Source organism: Diceros bicornis, chromosome 8 (genome assembly GCF_020826845.1).
Source record: "Diceros bicornis minor isolate mBicDic1 chromosome 8, mDicBic1.mat.cur, whole genome shotgun sequence".
Lineage (NCBI taxonomy): Eukaryota > Metazoa > Chordata > Mammalia > Perissodactyla > Rhinocerotidae > Diceros > Diceros bicornis.
Genome location: NC_080747.1, coordinates 70,942,346 through 70,965,588, shown reverse-complemented (window position 1 = coordinate 70,965,588; position 23,243 = coordinate 70,942,346). Strand labels below are relative to the sequence as shown.

General features: G+C 34.7%; 1 protein-coding gene across 12 annotated transcripts in view; it reads right to left on the bottom strand.

Annotated features, from left to right (window-relative positions):
* The window catches only part of PTPN13 (protein tyrosine phosphatase non-receptor type 13), a 206,755-nt gene that overhangs the window by 34,867 nt on the left and 148,645 nt on the right, over positions 1 to 23,243 (bottom strand). For 7 of the 12 annotated variants that reach the window (XM_058547446.1, XM_058547449.1, XM_058547450.1 and 4 more), the window contains 13 exons: positions 22,207 to 22,263; positions 14,738 to 14,827; positions 14,297 to 14,404; positions 13,987 to 14,118; positions 9,689 to 10,152; positions 8,365 to 8,511; positions 7,023 to 7,116; positions 6,324 to 6,409; positions 5,468 to 5,630; positions 3,866 to 4,080; positions 3,650 to 3,748; positions 1,827 to 2,191; positions 738 to 921 (listed from right to left, as the gene is read on the bottom strand). In XM_058547446.1, the coding sequence (XP_058403429.1) occupies positions 738 to 921; positions 1,827 to 2,191; positions 3,650 to 3,748; positions 3,866 to 4,080; positions 5,468 to 5,630; positions 6,324 to 6,409; positions 7,023 to 7,116; positions 8,365 to 8,511; positions 9,689 to 10,152; positions 13,987 to 14,118; positions 14,297 to 14,404; positions 14,738 to 14,827; positions 22,207 to 22,263 (2,204 nt within the window). The remainder of the gene's footprint in view (positions 1 to 737; positions 922 to 1,826; positions 2,192 to 3,649; positions 3,749 to 3,865; positions 4,081 to 5,467; positions 5,631 to 6,323; positions 6,410 to 7,022; positions 7,117 to 8,364; positions 8,512 to 9,688; positions 10,153 to 13,986; positions 14,119 to 14,296; positions 14,405 to 14,737; positions 14,828 to 22,206; positions 22,264 to 23,243) is intronic. The other 5 variants (XM_058547451.1, XM_058547455.1, XM_058547454.1 and 2 more) reach the window with 4 other exon arrangements.

Genomic DNA, 23,243 nt, shown 5'->3' with positions numbered 1-23,243 from the left:
TGGAGATATAGATGCTACACACACACACACACAATTACAGGCAAACAAAGTATCTGGAAAGATTAACTCCAAAAAGTTTATGGTTTGTGGGTGGTGAGATTATAGGTGGTTTTAATCTTCTTTTTCTAATTTTCCTACAGTAAATATTTATTACTTGGATAATAAAACCAGTATTGAAAAAGGCTGACTTGCAATCAATGTAAAGGAGATTATTCCTGGAAATTCAGCTTCCAAACTGAATTTGTAGGTTTAGAAGTTCTAGGGCTATTAGTAAAACGTAAAGGATTCCATTTGGGCACAAAGAAAACATGGAGGAGAAAAAATTACATTCAAACTTGATTAAAAATTAAACAGGTAACTTTCAGAATTTGGGAAATAACAGGTACTGTATTAGGTGCTCTACATATGTTATTGCACTTAATCTTCACCACAATTCTATGAGGTTACTAGCCCCATTTTACAGCCAAAACTACTAAGACTCAGAAGAATTAAGTAATTTGTCCACAGGCATCGGCCAAATTGCAGCAAGCCAGTGGTAGGGTCAGGATTTGTACCCAGGTTTTTTCGGCTTTTTCCTCAATTCTCAGCAGACAAACATACCAGATTTATTACCTATTTACTGGACAGGGATATGAAGCTCCTCTAAAAGACAGCCTTCTCCCTAAAGGGAAACTGTGTGCAACTACATCTTACTTGAGAAAATATGGAATTTTCTTAATATAGAGGAAACAACTCACCAGCTCGAAGTCTTCAAGGTGGTTTTCCAAGTCATTTTTCAAAGATGTCAAGCTTTCTTGTCTAGCTGGCTCAGAAATGTGATTTATATGATATTTATCCACTGAATTAGTGGAAGCAGATTCTGATTGGTGTTGACAACTCTGTCCAGGGGTCACATCCAGTGGTAACGGGGAAGGAGGATTACTACAGAGACACAGAAGCAAGACTATTTTCAAATACACTTCAATGTCAATATAGTAAGTTTGTGCCACAAACAGAAAATGCTTAACAAATATTCAACGTCTGCTTTTGACTGAGATCCTAGCTACTTTCTGATTCTGGGCTATAAATTTATTTCACATGTGTTATAGCTAACATTACCAATTTTTATTCTCTGTCCAGGTTCTATTATAAAGCTCTTTAAGCTGCATAAATCAGTAAGACTGGTTAAATAAATATACTTTTGATTCCTAGTTGTTAATTCAAGGCTGACAATTCAAGTTATCACAGAAGCCTAATGTGCGTTTCAACATAATAAGAAAAAAAAATAGGAAAAGAATAAAAGTTTTACTCCTGTGGTTATTTTGGCTGATACGATGGGGAAAAAAAAAAAAACTTATACAAATATGGTTGGACCTGGATATACACAAAGACGTAACCAAACAGTAAAATCTATGAATAACTGTTAGGGGTATAGATGGAGTCTATCTCTTTTTACACCTCTATGCTTTCAATCATTTCTTCTTTCCCCATCTTCTGTACTCTTTTGTGTCTTACGTTTTGCAAACTCTCTACTACCTTCCTCCCCACCACTTTTTATTTCTATTCTCTTCTCTCCCATCCCATCAATATCTAAATAGGTCTCTTCTCTTTCTGTTAAATAATATGAATGATGGTGAAGTACAAACAACTTTCTTAATTACTAGTAGATATGCTCAAGAGAGCAGTGTGTCAGTCACAATAGCTAAATATTCAATAGACTCATCATCTGCCTAATCATCATGAAGTTCATACATAGACATATTTCATTCTCAGAGAAATGTAGGTTGCTGCTCAGGTTACTAACAACAGCCAGTTGCTTTGAGTGCTACACATAATATTGACAATACCTGTCCTCCAGTTCTGGTTTATTGGGTATTTTCTGAGGATAGTAAAACATGGTACAAATGGTATCTTCCTGACTCTTTGGTGCTTCGTGTGGACTTTGTGCCTGTGACACCAAGTTGTTTAGTGTCTGATGCAAAGCTGAACTCCAACTCATATTTGGTATCTTTGCTGGAGCTTTCTCTAAGTCTTCTTCACCACTCTCACTGCTGTCACTATAACTGTCTCTCCTGGATGGGGACATGCGTTGTTTCTTGCTTTTATCAGCCATTTCATTTTCATCTGAGCTGGTGCCTTGCTCCACACTTGCTGGTTGAGAAGGGTCTTTACTGTTGTTGGGAAGTACTTGTGCTGGAGAGTGCAGTGGGGTCTGTAATGGACACATTTAAAGAGATCAGAACCTGAAACTTTTACAATGTTATAAACCAATGTTACTGCAATAAACAAAAAATTAAAAAAAATAAAGAGATCAGAGTGTGACAACTTATATCAACTTTAGAACACTTAATTAAAAATGAACATGTTGAACAACAGCACTTTCTATTAAAATATTCAATTAATTTTTTGATAGAAAATTTATGTTCATTAGAGAAAAAAATCATACATAAATATATATAATAACTGTTAATATTGTATGACGTGCTTTAAATCAGAATTAGCGTTACAGTACACATTGTACTTTGTCTCCTATTTTCAAAATTTAGATTTCTATCATGCATATTTTCTGAGGCCCTTAAATATGCTTTTAAAACAACTGCACAAAACTGTATAAAAATCCTACAGATGGCTATACCTTTAATATATTTCAGAATTCTCCTTTTATTGGGTACAGAGTTATTTCTAGCTTTTCACTATTAATAGAAATCTAGGAGAACTTCTTTGTATGTAGATTTTCTCATTATTTCCTGTAGTTTTCTACATAATAGAAATAGAATTTTCTATAATCAGCACATAGGATGTTTTTAAAGGCCTTGTATACTTGCAGGTGCTTTCCAGAAAGATTGTATCAATTTATATACTCATCAAGAGAATTCCACTCAGTTCTTTCCATCTGGTGTCCAAGATCAACGTAGTCTCTTAAAATGCTATTTATAATGCACCTTATGGAAATGTTACTTTCCTATTAACGTCGTTCCAATACTCCCCCTCTCCTCAATATAAGAGTTAAAGTTTCTGGGGCCAGACACTCCTGCTTCCATACCCAGGGGTTGTGTTCACTGGCAATGGAACACTATCGTAAACAGACAGGCCAAAGGCTGTCCTTCTTCAATTATATTATTATTCATCTATGTATAGATTCCCACCTATCAGTATGCATTTTATAAACAACTACCAAAATAGATTTTGGATCCTTTAGCTATTCCTTGGCATAAGAAAGGGAAATGGACAAACATCTTTGCGTACTCTGTGATTTCTAGTGTTAAAAAATAAAGGCAAAAAGTCTTAAATAATTTTCATTTTTATCTAAACTAGCTCAGAATGAGAATTACATTTTCTAGTTTGGTTCAATGAAGGAATGAACAAAAAGTTTTTGTAACCACTATTTTATGTCTTTTTCTATTTATGCTTAGAAACAAATTCCTAAAATCCTAGAATCCTAGAATTCTGGAATTGGAAGGGAGAGAAGAGAAAGTGAATTGAATTACAGTACTCTACATTACAAATACAGAACGCACTCAGAGGTTAAGTGACACACAAGATAATACTCCTAGGTAAAGAAGTAACTAGGATGAAACCCAGGAGAGCAATCAATGATGAAACCACTACAGCTGAATTATCACTCAATTGATACTCTATAAAAATATAAATTACTTTTCAAAGGTCTCACCAAAAGAGCAGGGTCGATTTCCGGTAGCACACCAGGTGGAGGTCTACAGAGAAGCAAGGATACTTCTGGAGATGTTCCCCTGAGAACAGATATAACTTCCTGGGGGTACCAGAAATGAGAAATGAAGATACAGTTAAACCAGCATTATGAAAATATTCTGAAAGGCCAATCCATCTCATCATTAAAAATGCTACACTCCACATGCCAGGGGCTCACCTGCTGAGACAGTCCTTTCAAAGAGGCTCCATTCACTTTCAAGATAACATCTCCCACATCAATTTTCCCACTTTCTGCTGCTGGCTGTCCAGGAAAGAGCTTTTTAACCCTTACTATGCTGGTATTCATTTGCTCGGGTATAAGATTATCTTCTCGAGAAAAACTGAATCCTAGGCCTGAGCTATTTTTAAACAACTTTACCTCAAATGTATTCTCTGCAGAAAAAAGATATAAAAAAATTTAAATATTCTTAACATGCTGTGTATATATATGAACACACATATATACTTTTAGACACACTTTAAAAAGCCCATTTCCCCACAATATTTACAGATTTATATGCACTATTGCACTCTTATTCTATACTCAAATCCTATTTCATACTCTCTTTCTATCATTATGAAAACTTACCTTAATGAACTATGCTGCATGAATAAGCTGCTTAACAGAAAAGAGGGTTCTGAAAATGAAATTATGCCTTAATTCCATGTGTTTTAAGACTGTAGAATAATAGAGAAAAAGATGGAAAAATCCAAGGGAGAAGAATGAGAGAAATTTAGGTATACGATAGGAGAGAGATGGTAAGAAGAGCAAATCAAATGTTAGAGAGGGTATGGGGAAGTAAGTTGACATTCTAACGTTTTGGTGAGGTATAATTTAATCCAGTAAATTGCAATGACATTATGATAAACTTCTCATCAACAAAAGAAATTAAAAGAACAATGGTTACTAAAGAATGAAACAACATATTTAAAGAAAGAGTGATGGGAGAAATAAAGAATACAGGACAGTGAGATAAAGTTGGTATGCTAATTTTATTTTCATAATCAGGAAAAATAATATAGGCTGGGCTATTTTTTTTTTCCTTATTTTTGGGACTAATTCAGAATTGCTAACATTTGTGTAATCAAATAAGGATTTAAAATAAAGATGAAACAATGACTATATACCATTATCATTTATAAAATAAAGGACATTTATGCCCCTTAAAAGGATAATAGATGGAATCTCAGAATAAAGGGTACTTCTGCATTATGCACACATTTAGCCTTATGAAAAATCCACTATTATATCATTCTTAGTTTTCTTATTTTACTACCAATTAGTGGTATGTCCAAGGGCTGGCAATGTTTGTAAGAAAGATCAGTATCTGGGAACTACTAGGTGAATTTCTGCCCAGGGTTAGCTTGACAAGTCCATAAAATTAAATAGAAATATAAAAAATATATTTTATATATACATAAAGAATATAAAAAATAAGAGGCAAAGTTTCATATGGGTTTTAAGCCACTCTCAGCCATTATTTATATTTATTTTTTCCCTTACAAATTTCACTTTGAATTTTACAACTATTTAAGGCCCTATTAAGTGACCATAATCTGTTTCATGCATGACTTCATTATTCAAAGTCTCATAGACTCTTAAGAGCTGCAAACATATTTTTTTTAAAAATCAGTGCAATGCTGCATCGGACTATTATTTACACTTGACTAGAATAATTAAAGAGACTCGGGCATAAATTATGATTAAGTATGCAAAAATCAAATTTTGAATAAGCCAGGAATAAGTTAAAGGTGAGAGGACAGTCTCCCAAGGACTGACCTTCAGTGACAAAGCTGTAGTCTTTGACATGAGCCATTTTCTTCATCATTTTTTCTGGAGCTTGACCTTGGGCATCTGGATCGAGAAGGGTGCACTGTGGGGTTATGGGGACATGCTCTTTGGATGCTGGAGACTGTCCCTTTTCTAACAACAGATGAACCACCTGGACAAATGGAATAGGACTTCATTAATTAAAAGGAATTATAAGAAAGTAGATAAATTTTCAGGACTTTGTATAGTTGATGGTATAAAAATCATTTAAAGTAACAACTTGGTCCACCAAAATGCAGGTAAAGGGAGAAAAAAATAGAGGGATAAAAGCAAGGGATTGAAAATTTCAAAACCAAGTTTTTATTATTTTCTGTATAAAAAGATAAATGATTTAAAAAAATTCTATTATAAAAATAACATAAACATGCTATATAAAATTCAGGTATTAGAATAAAATCACCACTATATTATAATATAAAGACCACTCAATAATTTGGTAAACTCCCTGACTCAAAATGTATTAGAGCAAAATGAGTCTAGCCTTTGGGCTGAAGAATGACTAGAAGTGAAAATCACTAGATATTTATGAAAAATTTAGAAAATGCAATCTCCACTCTTCCTCCTGGTCAGATCTTTGGTAATATTAGGGCTAAATGTGATATAGAAAGCCAGTTTCCTCAGTAAAAAAACCTCTTGTCATAATACTTGCTTCCCAATTTGGAAGAAAAAAAATACCAGAATGTTTACAGGAATCAAGCTTGGTTTCTGGATTAACAAATTTGGAGATCTCAATGAGACTGATACCATTCACACATTATTATGTTCTTGTAAGGTATCTTAAAATGTTGGCAAAATGATCTACTACCTGTCCTGTATTTCTCAGCATCTCCACAGCTTGCTTGTGGGTAGCTCCTTCCAGACTAACTCCGTTGACAGCTAGGACGCGATCACCTACAAATTAGGCAGTAATTTTGAAAGAAGCAAGTCATAAAATAAAGATTCTGCACGCTCTTTAATATCTTGTGGTCTTGTTTTCTATTTGTTTGAGGAGAGACTCAGACAAATTCTGGACAAAATTGTGTCAGAATTTCTTTTAATATGTATTTAATTTCTTCCCCAATTTGGCTAATCTGAGGTACATTTTACAGCAAGATATTGTATATATTATAAAATCAATTTAAGTCATGGAAAAGATAAACTGAACTACAAATATAGAGAGATTGGAGGGAACTAACCTAGTTAGTTCTTATTAGAAATGTAGATGTCAGTGTTTTCACAACGGCACTATCCCTTTCCCATTCTCCGGCAATTTGCTTCTTAGAAAGTACAAAACATGAACTAAGACACTGTTAAGATATTTCCTGATACTAGAGAATAAGCTGGAAAGAAGAGTCTTTGGAATGACATCAAGGAGTTTTTTAATGTTGCAGTCTTATAATAATTGTGTATGTTCTTATTTTATATTAAAAACAATTTGAAGGTCTATATCAACTTTCTAGTTTCTGATTTATTTGTTGAAGTGATAATCCTATATACAATTCCCATACACATACAAACACTTTACCTTTGTGAATTCTACCATCTGACTCTGCTGCTCCCTTGGGAATAACAGCTTTCACATAAATGCCACCATGTCTGACAGTGGTATTCACACCTCCCTAAGTGGAAAAAGGCAAAAAAATAACATTTGGTAATATGAAAAATTTCGTACTCCATCTTTCAAATCTGAGACCTAGAAAGCATTCAATTCATCAGCCAAAGCAGCAGCACCACGTCAGCATGCGCAATTACTTCAACACCCAAGAATATTTCTGGCTGCTTTCCAAATGTTAAAGCAGGTACTTTTTAGAGAAACTCTTTATTCAGAAAATAACAACATGCCAGATTTGACTATATGAGGAATTGCTCTTCCTTTGTAAGTCTACACCACGCATTATGAGCAAGCAGAAAGCAAAATCCATCTATGCAAAATTAGTGTGAGAACATAACTGTCAGAAAAAATGGCAAATGGAATAACATACTTTAGATGATATTTGCTAGTCTGAAAGCAAGTCTCATGAATCAAGGAAAAAATTTTTTTTCATTTTAAAAGGCTTTGGTAGAGAAGTTTTGTTATAGCATAGATGATATAGTGTAGAAGAGACCTAATGGGTAGATTCTCCATCTCTTGTGACTATTCAGCTTTTATTTCCCTTCACAATAGGAAGATAATAAAATTCTAAAGAAGTTAAGGTGAAGAGGAAAAGGGTTACAATATTTTTAAAAGTGCTGGAAAATTAGGTTTTCTATTTGATCTCTATGTTAATATTATTTCAAGCATGTTTCTAAATGGTTTTTCATAACTAACAATATCCTTCAAATGTTATAAATGATAATATTACAATTTGGGGTATAGTATATTCATTAATAGAATTCTAAAGTAATTTCATCAAATAGCTTATGCTCATATTTTAACTACCTTAAAAGTGCATATATTCCTTGGGAACTTCTAATTTTAAGATACTAATCATGTTTATAAGTTAAGATATATTATGGAGAGAAAGGACATACAAATATACATTAGACTTTAATTATTTATGAAGTGGGTTAAAATGCATTATTCCATGCTCATGCAGAAGTTGACAAATGTACACAAAGCATACTTATTAATTTTATATTTTTGAAGTCTTGCATTCAGATTAAGCAAGTATGAAATCTATGGGGGAAAAGGTAGCATTTGCTAATTTCTTTTAAACCACAGGAAAAAGTGACCAGCACACTCACAATTTTTTAAAAAATTTAAGATATGATTCAATTTTTAATTTTGGAAATATTTGACAAGTTTCCCTTTTGAAGCAAAATAATTCAATTAATAAATTGGCATACAATAGGCTGCTGGAAATGGAGAAGAGAAAACATTTGAAAACCTTGTCAAACAGTACCGTGACACTTATCCCCAAGCTGTTATCATTTTTAGCCAGTTCAACCTCAAAGATATCTCCAGGTTTAGGAGGTGATGAAGGAAAATTTTTAAAATTCATTTTGTTGGATGTATTCATTGAGGAGGAAGATTCCTTAACAAAGAAAAACAAAAAAAAAAGGATTTCTTGTTAGAGTCAAAATGAATTATTACTGGAAGATCAATACGTGTTTTTTTTGGGAAAATTAAGAAAAAGCAAGATATTAAGGGACAGAGTGGATTCAAAGATCACGAGGGTTGGAAGAGATCTTAGAGACCCTCTAATCCAATGCCTTCATATTTTATGGTTGAGGAAATTGAGGTCTAGAGATTAAAGGACTTGCTTCAGGTCAAACAGCTAGATATGGCAGAGGGAAGCCCATAATCCAGTTCAAACCTGGCTTTTACATAATCCTTGTCCAATGCTTTTTATACTCCCAAATTTGGAAAGTATTTCCATTTCCTTTAAAAATCAATATATATCAAGCAGTAGCTTTTAACTTGGGCCTTTAAGATGAGTAGGCTTCATGTTTACTCTGCATATGTTTACAAATCCAGTATAAATACAGGCACAGCAGCTGAGCCCTGTTTATAAGGACATAACCCTCTTATGAAGAATGTTGGTTTTTCAGGGAACAAGGGGTTTAAAGTTCTTCTCTGAATCCGCTTGTGAATGTGAGTTTAAATTTATCTTATTTCTAGGAAATGAGCAATTTTCTATGTTGCTGTTGTTCTTACTATTATCATCCATTTAAAACTTCAGAAGAATTTAGACTATCGATAGTAAAGTCAACTGTCCATTATGTGAACTATTTAGGAACAATTTTTTCAGATATTAAACTCTCTTATTAATATAAACACGAAGTATGAAAGAGAAGAACAACTTGTAGAAAACAATCACAATCTGATTATTCATTCCTTTGTGTTATCAGGTACAAAGTTCCCAGAATAACAGCCATTTTAGAGTTAGTATTCAAAGCTGCTAATTTCTCTGAAAGTCAGCATCAAAAGCAGCAGCAGTTAGTAGCATAATATAAAAACTAATCCTCCTATACAGGATAATGTAAGCAGTTTATACACTATTCTGCTCTGTAATATATTTGCTGTTGTTTGCTTTGTTAAATGAAAAAAACAAAGATTCAAATTAAACTATGCCCAGATGGTTCTAGACTTATCATGGTGATCACTTCGTAATGCATATAAATGTCGAATCACTATGTTGTACACTGATTGTATGTCAACTACACTTCAATAAAAAACAAACAAACGAAAACAAACAAATTGAACTGTGCCTTTTTTGGTGTTTGATGATCCTGACTGCTGGAATAAGTGGCTTCATCCATGTCTGAATCTCCACGGTCAGAATAATCTGTTGCATCGGAAATGCCTGGTTTTTTAGCTTTGCTCTGATTACTGTCAGTAGAGGTCCTCTTTTTCTCAGTGGCTTTGGATGTCACAGATGGGGAGGGACTGCCGTGCTGTGATTCCTGCCAGGTTCGGTCACCTACATGGCTAGCAAAGAAACCGTTGACCTGGCTCTGGGACAAGCTGGCACTCTCAGTCCTGGAATCTTGAGAACTCAGGCTTCCCTCTCCCAGGCCCCCAGACAGCCCAAAAGAGCTCTCTGAGATGTGCCTTGGGGTACCATGTGGCCAGCAGTGACCCTCAGAGGAATCGAGAGCACCGTCTTGCAGGGAAGAAGGCTTCTTCACATAGTTTTTCATGCCATTGGCAATGTGCACAGGAGTAGAAGGCACTAAAAGTCAAAATCCATCAATGAGAATAACAGGTTAGTGACACACATGCTTAAATACATCCACAGTGTTCGCTGATGACTGTTGGGAGTATTTTACACAGGACAACACATGCACACCATCTGACCTGCCATGACAAAGACTCAACAAATGTAGTAGAGGCTATCCGTTTCCTTTGCTGCCTCCTTAGGTCATTCTTGGCAACAACTTCTATTGAAATGCATACCCCCTTCACCCTAACTGCCCATTTCCATTCTCCAAGACATATTTCAAAGGAGTCACCTCTGTGAAGACTTTCCTGATCCCTTAACTAGAGATAACTTGAGTCTCCTAAAATCCTTGATCCTTATTTAATGTTTATATACTTGTTTTACATTGTCCTATCAGACATTGCATTTTTTGGACTCTAAGTAATTATCAAAGAAGGCAACTCCAAATTCCTTATATATAATTCTTATGAAAAGTCACTTAAGAGGGGCCGGCCCGGCAGCGCAAGCGGTTAGGTGCGCGCGCTCCGCTGCAGTGGCCCAGGGTTCACAGGTTCAGATACTGGGCGCGCACCGATGCACCGCTTGTTAAGCCATGCTGTGGCGGCGTCCCATATAAAGTAGAGAAAGATGGGCATGGACGTTAGCCCAGGGCCAGTCTTCCTCAGCAAAAAAAAAAGGATTGGAACGGATGTTAGTTCAGGGCTGGTCTTCCTCAGGAAAAAAAAAAGAAAAAAGTCACTTAAGAGTTTCTAAAAGTCACTAAGAAAGAGATTTAAATCTCCTATGGAACAATGGTATGATATGTAGACTGGAAATTCAGAGTAAAATACAAATAACTAATAAATATATGAAAAGATATCCTCACTGTTGCTTTTGGATATGCAATTTAATGCAGTTTTCTACCTCTTTGGCTGACAAAAATGAGAATGACTGATAATTTCTCATACCACTGATGGTGTGAGGAGAAGAGCACTGTCCTATCTACTTGGTTGACTGTAAATTGATAAAATTTGGGCAAATCGGTAGCACTTGCCAAAAATTTAAATGTGCAGACTCCTTAATCTACTTCTAGATATCTAACCTCTAGAAATACATACATTTTCAATAGTGTGTAAACAAGTGTATTTGTTAGAACAACATTTTTAATAGAACTATAGCTAACCTGGATGCACAACAGAAAAAAATTTTGACACACCCATAATATGAAATATAATGCCACGTTAAAAGGGTGTATTTTCATGGATGTTGAGAATATTGTGAGCAAATTACAGATGGATATTTAGAGTACAAAAAAAAATTGTAACTGAACAACTATTGGGTCAACGAAGAAATCAAAGGAGAAATCAAAAAATACCTGAAGACAAACGAAAACGAAAACACAACATACCAACATCTATGGGAGGCAGCAAAAGCAGTACTAAAGGGAAAGTATACAGCAATACAGGGCTACCTCAAAAAACAAGAAAAATCTCAAATAAATAATCTAACATGACACACAAAAGAACCAGAAAAAGAAGAACAAATGAAGCCCAAAGTCAGTGGGAAGGAAATAAAAAAATAATTGTATTTTTAGGGAAAAAAAAAAAAGCATGTCTATATGTATGTATAAGTAAACACGCATGCACTATTTTTTAAAATTTATCTGTAATATACATAAGGCTACATATACACTGAAGAGTTTCCCTAGGAAATGAGGTAGGGGGACTTTTAGTTTTTACTTCATGGGTTTCTGTATAAACTGAATTCATTTTAAGCAACGAGTATGCATTCTATAACTTTAAAAAAATTAGCAAACACAAAGAAAAATAAAATCCTTCCTCTTTGGTGATTGATAATTGAGATGGATAGCCTGAAGTACATACTGGCAACGTTCTAGGTTGAGTTTTATCTCTTTCCAAGCTACACTACAGTACAGCTATACACCATGATAAGATTAATCTAGCTTTCTGAAGAAACAATTTCACAGAACTATACTTCAACATTATACTTTTAACTTTTATTGAGGATGGATAGTAAAAAATAAAATAACCACATGAAAGTCTGCTGAAAAGAAAAGCTTTATTCATCCCCATACTAGGTAAAGTTCCTCTGTTAAACTCTCTCTTGGTACCTTGGGCTTCTTCCTAACACTTATCATAGTTACACTTAAACATTTATTTGTTTAGTTACTTGTCTCCCTTGATATAGTGTAAGTTCCATGAGGGTAGAGGCTCTGTGTCTTGTACATCACAGGCACTCAACAAAAATCTGCTGAACAAATGAATAAATTTTCCATAAATCATCTATTGAAAAACAAAATTAAGATAGGAGTACCTTAGAGCTTTATTCAGGGGGAAAATGAGTTTCTTCTGAATTCTATGCTTCTTTTGCCAAAATCATGGTGAGTAATGGAACCCAATGTTCTACTTTTTGTTTTTGTTTTTTGGTTTTGGGCTTGGCTGCTTGAAACTCAGAAATACGCTACCAAATTTGCAACTGCAGCTGTCTTTCTTTGCCTAAGGGACTAGACTACAATTAGATTATGAGGCCATTTGGGCAGTGGTGGTGTTTTCTATCTGTTGCGTTTGTTCACAGTAACAAGTGCTAAAAATATTTATATATGTATATATTTTATATATACATATACATACAACATATATATAATATTTAGTAAATAAAAGAAAAAACTAGTCAAAATGACTCATCTGTATAAAATGTAAGAAATTTTTACACGTCCTATGATTCATCTGTGTACAATTTAAGAAATTTTTATGTCACAGCATATTGTATGAAATGTTTATGTTCTTTGTTTTTATTTTATCATAACTGTCTAAAGTTATGCCTAAAATTTACTATCTAAACTTGGTTTTCAGCCAATATTTTACTAATTCTTTTACACATATATTTCCCAGTATCTTTGGGATGAAAATAACTTAAGAATGACAGCTATAATTCACATTTAAGTGCCTAATATGTAGCATAGAATGTGGTAATTCTTTCATGCATTATCTTATTTAATTTTCACAATTTACAAGATAAGCACTTTCATATTTACCGTTTGATATATGAGCACAGCGAGGCTTAGCAAGTGATTTATTCAAGGTATACAGTACAGTGCTAATTGGTGGAGACAGAATCTGACCCTAGACTCTGGAGCCCTTCCCCTTGCCCAGTGTACTGCATGTGCCACGTGTGCTTCTTTCACAAACACTGTCCCTCCACTTGATCCTCATAACAGCTCTGTGCAAGACAGACAAGGCAGAGCCAAGATCACTGTCTCCTCTTTAAAGAAAGAAAAACAACCACGGATCAAGAAGACTTAAGTCATACAGCTACTAAGTGGCCCAAGTATGGCTCAAACTCCAGTCAACTGATCTTCATCAAGCCTTTTCTCCCACAACATGCTAGTGGGAGGGATTATGAGACAAAATGATATGGTCTTGTTTTTAACTTTCTGGTATATCATCCTTTCCTTTCCTCCCTTTTTATAATCTGGTTCAGGACAGAACTTCACAGATAACTATTATATAACTATATTAATTAGACAATGATAAAGAATTTTATTTCTGATTTGGCCTAAGAAGTGATGAAACACACAAAGTACTCAGAATTTATTTATGTGACATCAATTTTGCACAACAAATCCATTTTTATGCCTATATTGCTAAAGACGAATGATACGGAAAATCTTGAAAGTGATGAATGAAAAAGTTATAATGATGTATAAAATCAAAACAATCAGAACTACACATATCGAATTTCCAGAAAGGAAATAAGGGGCTTAAATCCAATTTATTCGACCAAGGTATTGAAGTTCTTGTGAAAAGTGAAACAGAACACATAGCTAAGAGACATTCACAACATTACCTTTGGATATCTTTTCTTTTGGCTGAGAGATAACAAGTGTCACGTCTTCGGGTGCATTTTGCAAAATTTCAATTGCAGCATGGTGGCTGACCCCCTCCAGACTTACACTATTCACAGATATCAAACGATCTCCTATAAAAATAGACAATCCAGTATTTTCAACAACAAAGAGAAATTTACGCTAAATCTTAGAAATGTCAACCCGCCCCCCCCCCCCGTTATTTTTGTTTTGCCCAAATTTCACTTTTGCCATCTGTGCAAATGTATGCCTGTCAGTGAGTACTCAGGATATTACCTAAATGTAAAGTACCTGGCTTTACGCATCCATCCAAGTCAGCTGGTCCTCCAGGGGTAACTGAACTAATAAAGACACCTAGATCCAGTCTTCCCATCTTCTCCCCACCAATAATTTGAAATCCTGTGAAACAGCACATTTTAAAAAGATCTTCATGATACTGGTGCTTTCAATAACTAACGATTAGCCTGCCTGACACACAGAAGTGTGGATACTCTCATATCAAATATGATTTATAGGTAACACACGTGAAATGAGACTGTTAAATTTGGTGGGAACATTGCTTGTAAGCATTTCATCTTTGGCATTTCCTGACTGGGCGGGTGGGGTAAGGGGCCGTGGGTGGGCAGGCAGTATCTTGATCAGAAGTGGGCTGGTGTCTCAACGCCAAGGCTATGCTATAGATTTTTTCTCTTTCAATGTTCTCAGATGTTTACGAATCTCATAGTGACTTACCTAAGCCATACTTTGCATCTTTTTTCAGGTTCACCAAGGTGATCTCCCTTTCTGGTGAAGATACTATACTCCATCTTTTGTGTAGCACATCTATCGGAAATGTATAATTTTAAGATGAAACAAACATAACATGCTCAGGCATTAAGACTGTCTGTTCTAATTTAAATGTTAAAGCTCATTAATAGATTGCTCGGTTACTTTAAAATTATATTTTAAATAATATAATGCCATCATCTCATATTTTGATAGTGATTTAACTTTACAAAATGACTATAGGTTATCACATTTATTTCTAATAAGTATTTTTCAGTAACAAATGAGTAAATAAATCTCCAGCAGTTAAATGATTTGAACAGGTTTACTCAGCTAGCACAGTCAAGGCCTGAACCTTAAACTTAGGTTTTCTGACTCCATGTCCTTCTGTTACATCACAGTTGATGTCCTGAATTTGACAACGCTCAATATGCTAAGAATTTCCCACTAATAAGTGGTTGACACTTTTATTTATAACGAGTAAAATATTCATGGTAAGTTCCAGAGTAAAAGAGTAACAAGAAGAAACTGGATTTATTTTTTAAAATCCCATTAATAATGACTTGGCTAGCATATTTTCATTCTCAAAGGACTATCATTTATTTCTCATTTTATTTGTGGAACAATCTCATGAGGTAGGTAAAGAGATTTCTAATCATTGTTTGGTAGATGAGGAATAAAAATCTGGGACTTGCTCAACATTACAGCTAGTATCACTGCCCAGTAAAATGCCTGAAGTCAGTACTTAATAAATGCTCGTTAAAAAACATGAGTGAAGGTTAGCATTAGAACTAGAATTTACTTTTTCTTATTTCCACTTATGGTTTTTTTTTTAAGTAGACAGATCATTCACAAATATCTCCTAAGTTAAACCATTAATATGTCACTTAATTGTCATGTTAATAAAATTACTTAGCAATCTGAGCATTTGAACACACACTCTTCTTGTTACGGGCTGAACTGTGTCCCTTTCCCTTTACGCCAAATGTATATGTTGAAGCCCTAACTCAAAGTATCTTAAAATTTAACCATATCTGGAGATAGGTTTTTAAAGAGAGAATTAAGTTAACATGAGGTGTTTAGGGTAGTCCTAATCTAATAAGACTGGTATCCTTATAAGAAAAGGGAATTTGGATACAAACGTGCACATGTCTACTGGTGCCAAGAAGAAATCAATGCTGCCAACACTTTGATCTCAGACTCCTAGCCTTTAGAACTGTGAGAAAATAAATCTCTGTCGTTTAAGCCACCCAATCTGTGGGACCTTGTTATGGCAGTTCTAGAAAATTAATACATTTCTTAACGTCAATTACAATTTGATAGTTCAAATTCGTCTGTGTGAGGTGGTGGTAGTGGTGGTAAATGAGTTCAATACACTCAGAAAGATATTTTAACTAAATCTTCAAATTTATCTCTACATAGTTCTCAAGCATATTGAAAATTACAGATTATCTGCCAACGTATGACTACCATGGATTTAAAGTTGTATTAATGTTATATACAAGTAGTAACTTTGTTATACAATATGTATTAATGCTTAAATGATGCAAATGTGATACTTATTCTAGAAATAAACTCCTTTAATTTCAGAAAACAATAACAATAATTATTGCTCTTCAGTGTGAATTAACCTTGTTCCTTAAACACCAAGTATTAGTGCCAGTTTGCTAGCTCCCTGTAGCATACATGTCCCTATCCTGTTGTTTCTTTTTGACCAAAACTTAGTTATAAACTTAGTTACAATCAATAAGAGTAGTAACATTTTGGTATTTCTAATTAATTAATGAGATTCCAAAAAAGAAAAATCACTGGACAATGGTGTGACGAGCCTTATATATTAAGTATATATATAAGCATAAAGTCCATGAATTAGTTAACACCTAGCTTAATACTATCTTCGAAGTATCCAAAGTACTTTTTTCCTAAAATAGACAATAAGCTCTAATTTTCAGCTGGAATTAAATACAAAATACAACAGAATAAAACGCATAAAACGCAACAAATAAAGGAGGTTATGTTAGCTATTAAATGTAAACTTTTGTCACCATTATGAAGACAAAGTCCGTTTGGTTTATACAGTGTTTCTGCCTTCAACTATAAAACTAATCAATATTCTTAATGTTCCTGAGGAGTATCTGCTACAAGTCAAAGGCATTGAGTCAAAGAATAAAAATGCCATTTTCTTTATTTTCATTTCTAGTACACGTACTAACATTTATACTATTTGGCTAATAAGTATATGTGTATGTGTGTATGTATGTATATGTGTGTGTGTATATATATTTCCCAGGTAAACATTATCGGGATATATATACACACACAGATAAATATGCAACATTTTTGTGTATTTATTTCCCTAACTTGAAGCAACAGATTAAGGTCTCTATATTCAAGGATTCACCAGTGAAATTTGAGCATTCATTCATTCAATTATTCTTTCATCCCTTAAATGTTAACTGAACAACTTTGCTGTTCAAGTCCCTCACTAGGCAATTCAGGAGAATAAAATGAAATAATGTATATGAAAGCTACCAGTACAGTAAATGTGAGCTGAGTCAGACAGACTAGAAGAGCAAAGATCCAGCCTGACTGATAAATAGAATGTTGCTAAGACTGTCAGTGAAATAGCAGCATGAGAAAGGCATGAGTCAGACCTATAAGAGTGGAGAGGCTTCTTCCCGCCAGAAAGAAAGATAACTTCAAGTAAACTGAGTAGGATTTTAATAGGTGGATTATGGAGATGATTATACTGCAATAAGGCGTTAGCAAAAGCTGAGATGGAAAGAAGGCAGAAAGGGTTCTGGGGAAATGTTATAGATCAGTTTGGCTAGAGCAAAAGATTGAGTAGGGCAAAGAAGAATATTCTTTTGGAGAGGGAAGCTTTGCTAATCCACTCTTTTTAAAGAGGGATTTTCTCTCTTCCTTCTCCCAATATAAAGTGACTTGTGTGTGTGTGTGTGTGTGTGTGTGTGTGTGTGTGAGGAAGACTGGCTCTGAGCTAACATCCGTTGCCAATCCTCCTCTTTTTGCTGAGGAAGATTAGCTCTGGGCTAACATCAGTGCCCATCTTCCTCTGCTTTATATGGGACGCCGCCACAGCATGGCTTGATGAGTGGTGCGTGGGTCCACGCCCAGGATCCCAACCTGCGAACCCTGGGCTGCTGAAGCAGAGTGCATGAACTTAACCACTACGCCGCCAGTCCGGCCCCATAGAGTGACTTATTAATGTGAGGACAGAGGGAAGGAAGGATGGCTGTTGGTGTGCAGTTACATGTTACTAGACAGTACTGTGCAGATGTCGAGTTTATCTTTGTATTCTATTCACACAGATGTTCAAAATACTTTTCCATTGGTTTAAAAAAAGAGGAAGGAGGAAGTATCTAAGGGTATTATATAGTACATGATGACGCAAGTAAACTTAAAAATATTTATAGAATTCAATGAGGATTATATAGAATTTATGAATTTCTGAAAGTGAGGCAGCTAGATATTTCAAGTACCAGGGCATTTATGAGTTATTTTAATTACTATAGGGAAACAAGCATTAATATTCATGGAGTACACATTTTTAATTTTCTTTTCCTATTAGTATACTCTATGACCGCAGCAAATTCTGCAAATACTTTAAAGTGAAAAGAGCCTCAACTTGAAATTTTCACTTCTTCAAGTAATACATACTGGTGTCGTTCCCAATACTGTTTCCCTGGGAAATATCTTAAGCATAATTGATAAATGTATAATTTAGAAATTAAATGTATACCCTGTCTGCCTTAGAAACTGTTGTTCCAATGTTGCCTTTCTCACCTCTCATAAGGTTCATATGGACATACACAGTCCCCAACTAGAATAACTGTAGATACTAATAATAGATATATCCGTGAGTAAACTAATTGAATTTCAGAGTAAGAACATATTTCTGAGAAGGCCAAAGCCATATAATCAATGTAAGAATGAATCCACAACTTTTTTGCAAAAAAAACTAATTTTCTTGGTTACAGATATAGACCCTTGTCAACTATAAGGCAGCTCCACGCCACTGATTCTAAGAGAAACTGGACTACAGGTAGAGGAGGCTCTGGATAAATCTATCGCTCACTCTAAGGAAAAAGAATCATTTCAAATCCAGGGGACAATGGGTCAGTAGCACCATATTGGTATAAAAACAAAGAGAGGTATTTTTCTTTGTTACACTGCCTAATATACTAACTGCTCCGGTAGTTGGTTAGGGGGATCATAACGGAAACTTCGGTGTTTTATTTCTGTGCCAGCACTAATTAGCTGAGTGAATTAGGGACACATAACATCTCTGGGACTCATTTAACTCATACATAGAATGAAAAGGCTTGGTTTGGATAAACTTTTAAGTTCCTTTCAGTTCTCAATTTAGTTGACTCTATCTTTTGCTTCTGGTTAATTCCTGTATCTGTTTGGACTTTCATTTTTATTATAATTTTTAACCTTGTAGGTATTCTAATTAAACCTTAGATGGAAAAAACTAGCATTTAAATTTACATTGGTCATTGATACCTGACTAAACAAAGTGTGTTTTAAAATCTTACTTCTGTTTGTACAATATTTTATTACTTGTAATTAAGATTGCTCATAAAGCTTATTTCAGTGTCTGTACCAAGTTACTCTACATCAGAATAACCTATTTTACATGAATTTTTTGTTAAGAGTCTGGTGTTTGACCCCATTTTTTGTGGTTTGGGCAGGAAGAAAGGTGACAAATCTAGCTAAAAGTTATTTTTCAATTGCATAGTAATCCTGAATTACAGTAAAACAAGAAACATTGAAAACCAATTTTATATAATTCTTGCATAAGTTCTAGATATTTTCTGGTTTTTACTCTCTTAGGAAGGAATATTATTAGAAGCAGGTTTTTTTGAAAGGTTAAGCAACATTTTTTTTGGAAATCACAGTCAAAAGATTAGAATCCTTTCCATATCTCTGTTTCATAAGATTAGAAGATTGATGTATTTTTTCTTTTCTCTTTCAAGTTTCACATTCTTTAAGCATCTCTCAAAGTCGTAAAAGGTTAAGATCGAATTTTATTCATTGGTCCTTGTATTAAGTGATGAATAATTCAATATTAACTGATGCTCATTTCTAATTTTCTTCTAATAATCTTGACCAGCAAAGAAGAACACTGAAATTAGAATAAGAAGTCTCATGGGCAAGTAATTTAACTTGTTGATCCTTAGTTACCTCATTTGGAAAAACATGTTTGCCACACTCTATTATGTGAAAACTCAATTCTCAACAGAGCACTAACTCAGGGTTACTTGGGCAGATTAAAGAGAATTTTGAAGAAAACATAGACTTGTCTGCAAGCCAACTGGGGCACACCTCCACAGGAAGGTGGATTGGCCTTTCCTCTGTAGAGGACAGGTGGGAAGATGAGGTTTCTAAAAGTTTAAACAGAGACACTACCCTGCGCATGCTGCTCATTTGGTATCCAATGTAAATCCATATTCTTTCCCCTCAGAACCTAGGTTAAAACACACTTCAAGTTCTCATCTTTGAATAGATTATTATCCAGGTTCTTTCAAAAGCTGAGCTGGGAGAAATAATACCTACAAATAACCAGGCATTGTTACGCTGGTAAAGAATCTGAAGAGCGGATTAGAGTGTAGGTTCTGGAAACACACTTCCTGCGTATAAACCATGGCTCAAGCACTTGCCAGCTCCACAACCTTCTGTAGAACTCAACCTCTCTATGCGTCAGTCTCTCATTTGAGAAAAGGAAATAACATTAGCACCTGCCTTACAGGATTGCTGTGGGGCTTAAATGAGAGATAAATATAAAGTGTTTAGAACCGTGTCTGGCACATAATAAGCACTCAGTGACTGTTGGTCAACAATTATTACCATGATGGACATGTTAATAACTGAGCTATTTTAGGTACAGAGGTATTCTAAACAGTCCATGTAAGACATTTGATCAGCATAAATCTATACACCAGGGTCTGAGTAACTTAGGCCCAAGTAGTATATAAGTTCACTAACTTTTTCTTTAATGATACACCCTCAGATGTTTTGAGGACTGATGCATTAAAAAAAACTAAGATGAAAAATACCCTTCATTTGCTATGAGTATTTAAGATATTGCATGTACTTTCACTTTTTGACACAATTTTAGTTCCAAGAAAAATTTTCCTCTCTTGAAGAGTTGGTACGTGTATTTCTATTTTAGAATGAGAATTATACAAAATAGCACTCATGTTTGACAGTTTTGACCCACAAAAGCAGCAGTTTCATGTAGTTCAACCTCTCTCCTGCCTTCATTTTTGCCTTGGCTCTCAGGAAAATTAGAACTAAACTTAAGGCTTCATCAAGTTTAACTATATCTACACTTTTGATTAGCATATTTGCTTCTTTCTTATCAGGCTTCTTCTTATTTCAACTTTTAAGAGTTTGAGGATAAAACTGAAATATTTTTGGAGGAAAGTAGAGTATAAATAGTAATAAAACATTCTTTCTACACATGAAAGTTGTTAGAAAGATCAAATAAGATAATGTATGTACATGAAAGTATTTTGTAACCTCAATTCTAAAAATTTTGAATCCGCTGACTTCCAAGTCACTGCAAAAAGCTTCTTCCTACAATTAGACTCCTTCTAAACTATAAATCTCAACATTTAAAGTCTTCAAATTCTCCCCATAATATTTAGGATAAGACTCAAAGCTAGTAGTCCCTATTACTAAAGTTCCCGAGCTTCATTTTGGCCCCCACATGCCTCCGTACTGAGACTCTTGCAGTTCGCTGAATCTATCTTCTCAATGTCTCCATGTCTCTGACCACACTACACCCTTGGTCTGGGATGCTGAGCCTCACCATTCTGCCTGAATGAAGTCTCCTTTTATTTCTTTTTTTTGTTTGTTTGTTTTTTATAATTATTTATTTATTTTTCCCCCAAAGCCCCAGTATGTTATAGTTGCACAACCTTCTAGTTGCTGTATGTGGGACGCGGCCTCAGCATGGCTGGAGAAGCGGTGCGTCGGTGTGCACCCAGGGTTCCGAACCCGGGCCGCCAGCAGCGGAGTGCGTGCACTTAACCACTAAGCCACGGGGCCAGCCCTCGTTTTATTTCAAGATTCAGCTCAAGCATCCCTTTAAAATTACTGCCTCAGTTAAAACTCTTTTTCATCAAAATTATCTTCCACCTGAACTACTATCTTAGCTTCTCAATTAGTGCCCTTATCTCTCATTTGTCATTTCCCTAGTTCATCAACATTAGCCTAAATTACAGGTCCCATCATATCACGATGATGCTGAAAAGTACAACTCTCCTTTGACTCCACTGTGAGGCCTAAAATCCTTGGCATGGATTGACTGGCAACGAAGACTCTTCATTATTAGGTCTAAGGCTATCTATAAGGTACAAAAGAAAAGATGTGATGGAAATGAGTGGAAAAACATTTTGTAAACCTACCATTTTCTTTTAAAGGTACTTGGGATGAAGAATTTCCAGAACTATGCAAAGTCATTCCTGTGGTATAAATTAAATTATTAGACAGTTTATAAAATGGTCATATACTAGATATAGAAGTAACTTTTTCTGAAAAATTCATAAAAATCAATAAAATATTAAGGCAGCAACATTTTCTTTTATTTACACTCAGAAAAATATGTCTTCCCACAATGGGTTTAGGGACTATTTTTAATGTCCGAGTTAAGCATATCAACTTGTTTTGCAGAATAAATTTAAACACAAATGTATTGTGTCTGATGACATTTTGATATGTCAAATATGAAATGATGAAACTGAAATGGGTTTTAAAAGCATTTGTTCAAATGCTAAAAGAAAATTCAATATTCAATAAGAATGAATAATCTTAATCAAAAAACAAATGCAGAAAATAAATTTTCTTTCATTGGTGACTTTTATTTTATCTGTGTTCTTCTATGGAATGTTTACTACTCTACATCTGATATGTGATAAATTTTTATATAGACCAAAGCCTCCCTAATAAAAATAGCTTAGAATCTATAAAAGATCTCATTTTATGTGAATATACTTTGAAAAGTATTTTCTAAAAGATTGAATCAGTGTCTTATTAGGCTATTTTCAACACACAGGGTGACCTATAGGATAAAATCTTGCCTTTTATCTGTTTAAATTTTTTTTTTGCTGGGGAAGATTGTCCTTGAGCTAACATCTGTGCCAATCTTTCTCTATTTTGTATGTGGGTCGCTGCCACAGCATGGCTTGAGGAGTGGTGTCTAGGTACATGCCCAGGATCCACACCTGTAAACCCCGGGCCGCTGAAGTGGAGCACATGAACTTAACCACTACGCCACCAGGCCGGACCCATTTAAAGTTTTTTTTTAACCAATTCAATTTAAACTGATGATAATATAATCTCCGAAAGTTGTGGAAGCTACATTAATAATGTTGCTTTCCATTAATTTTATCAACTATAGTGTAGAGTTCTCTTTTGACTTCATTTACTCTACATATCCCCAATC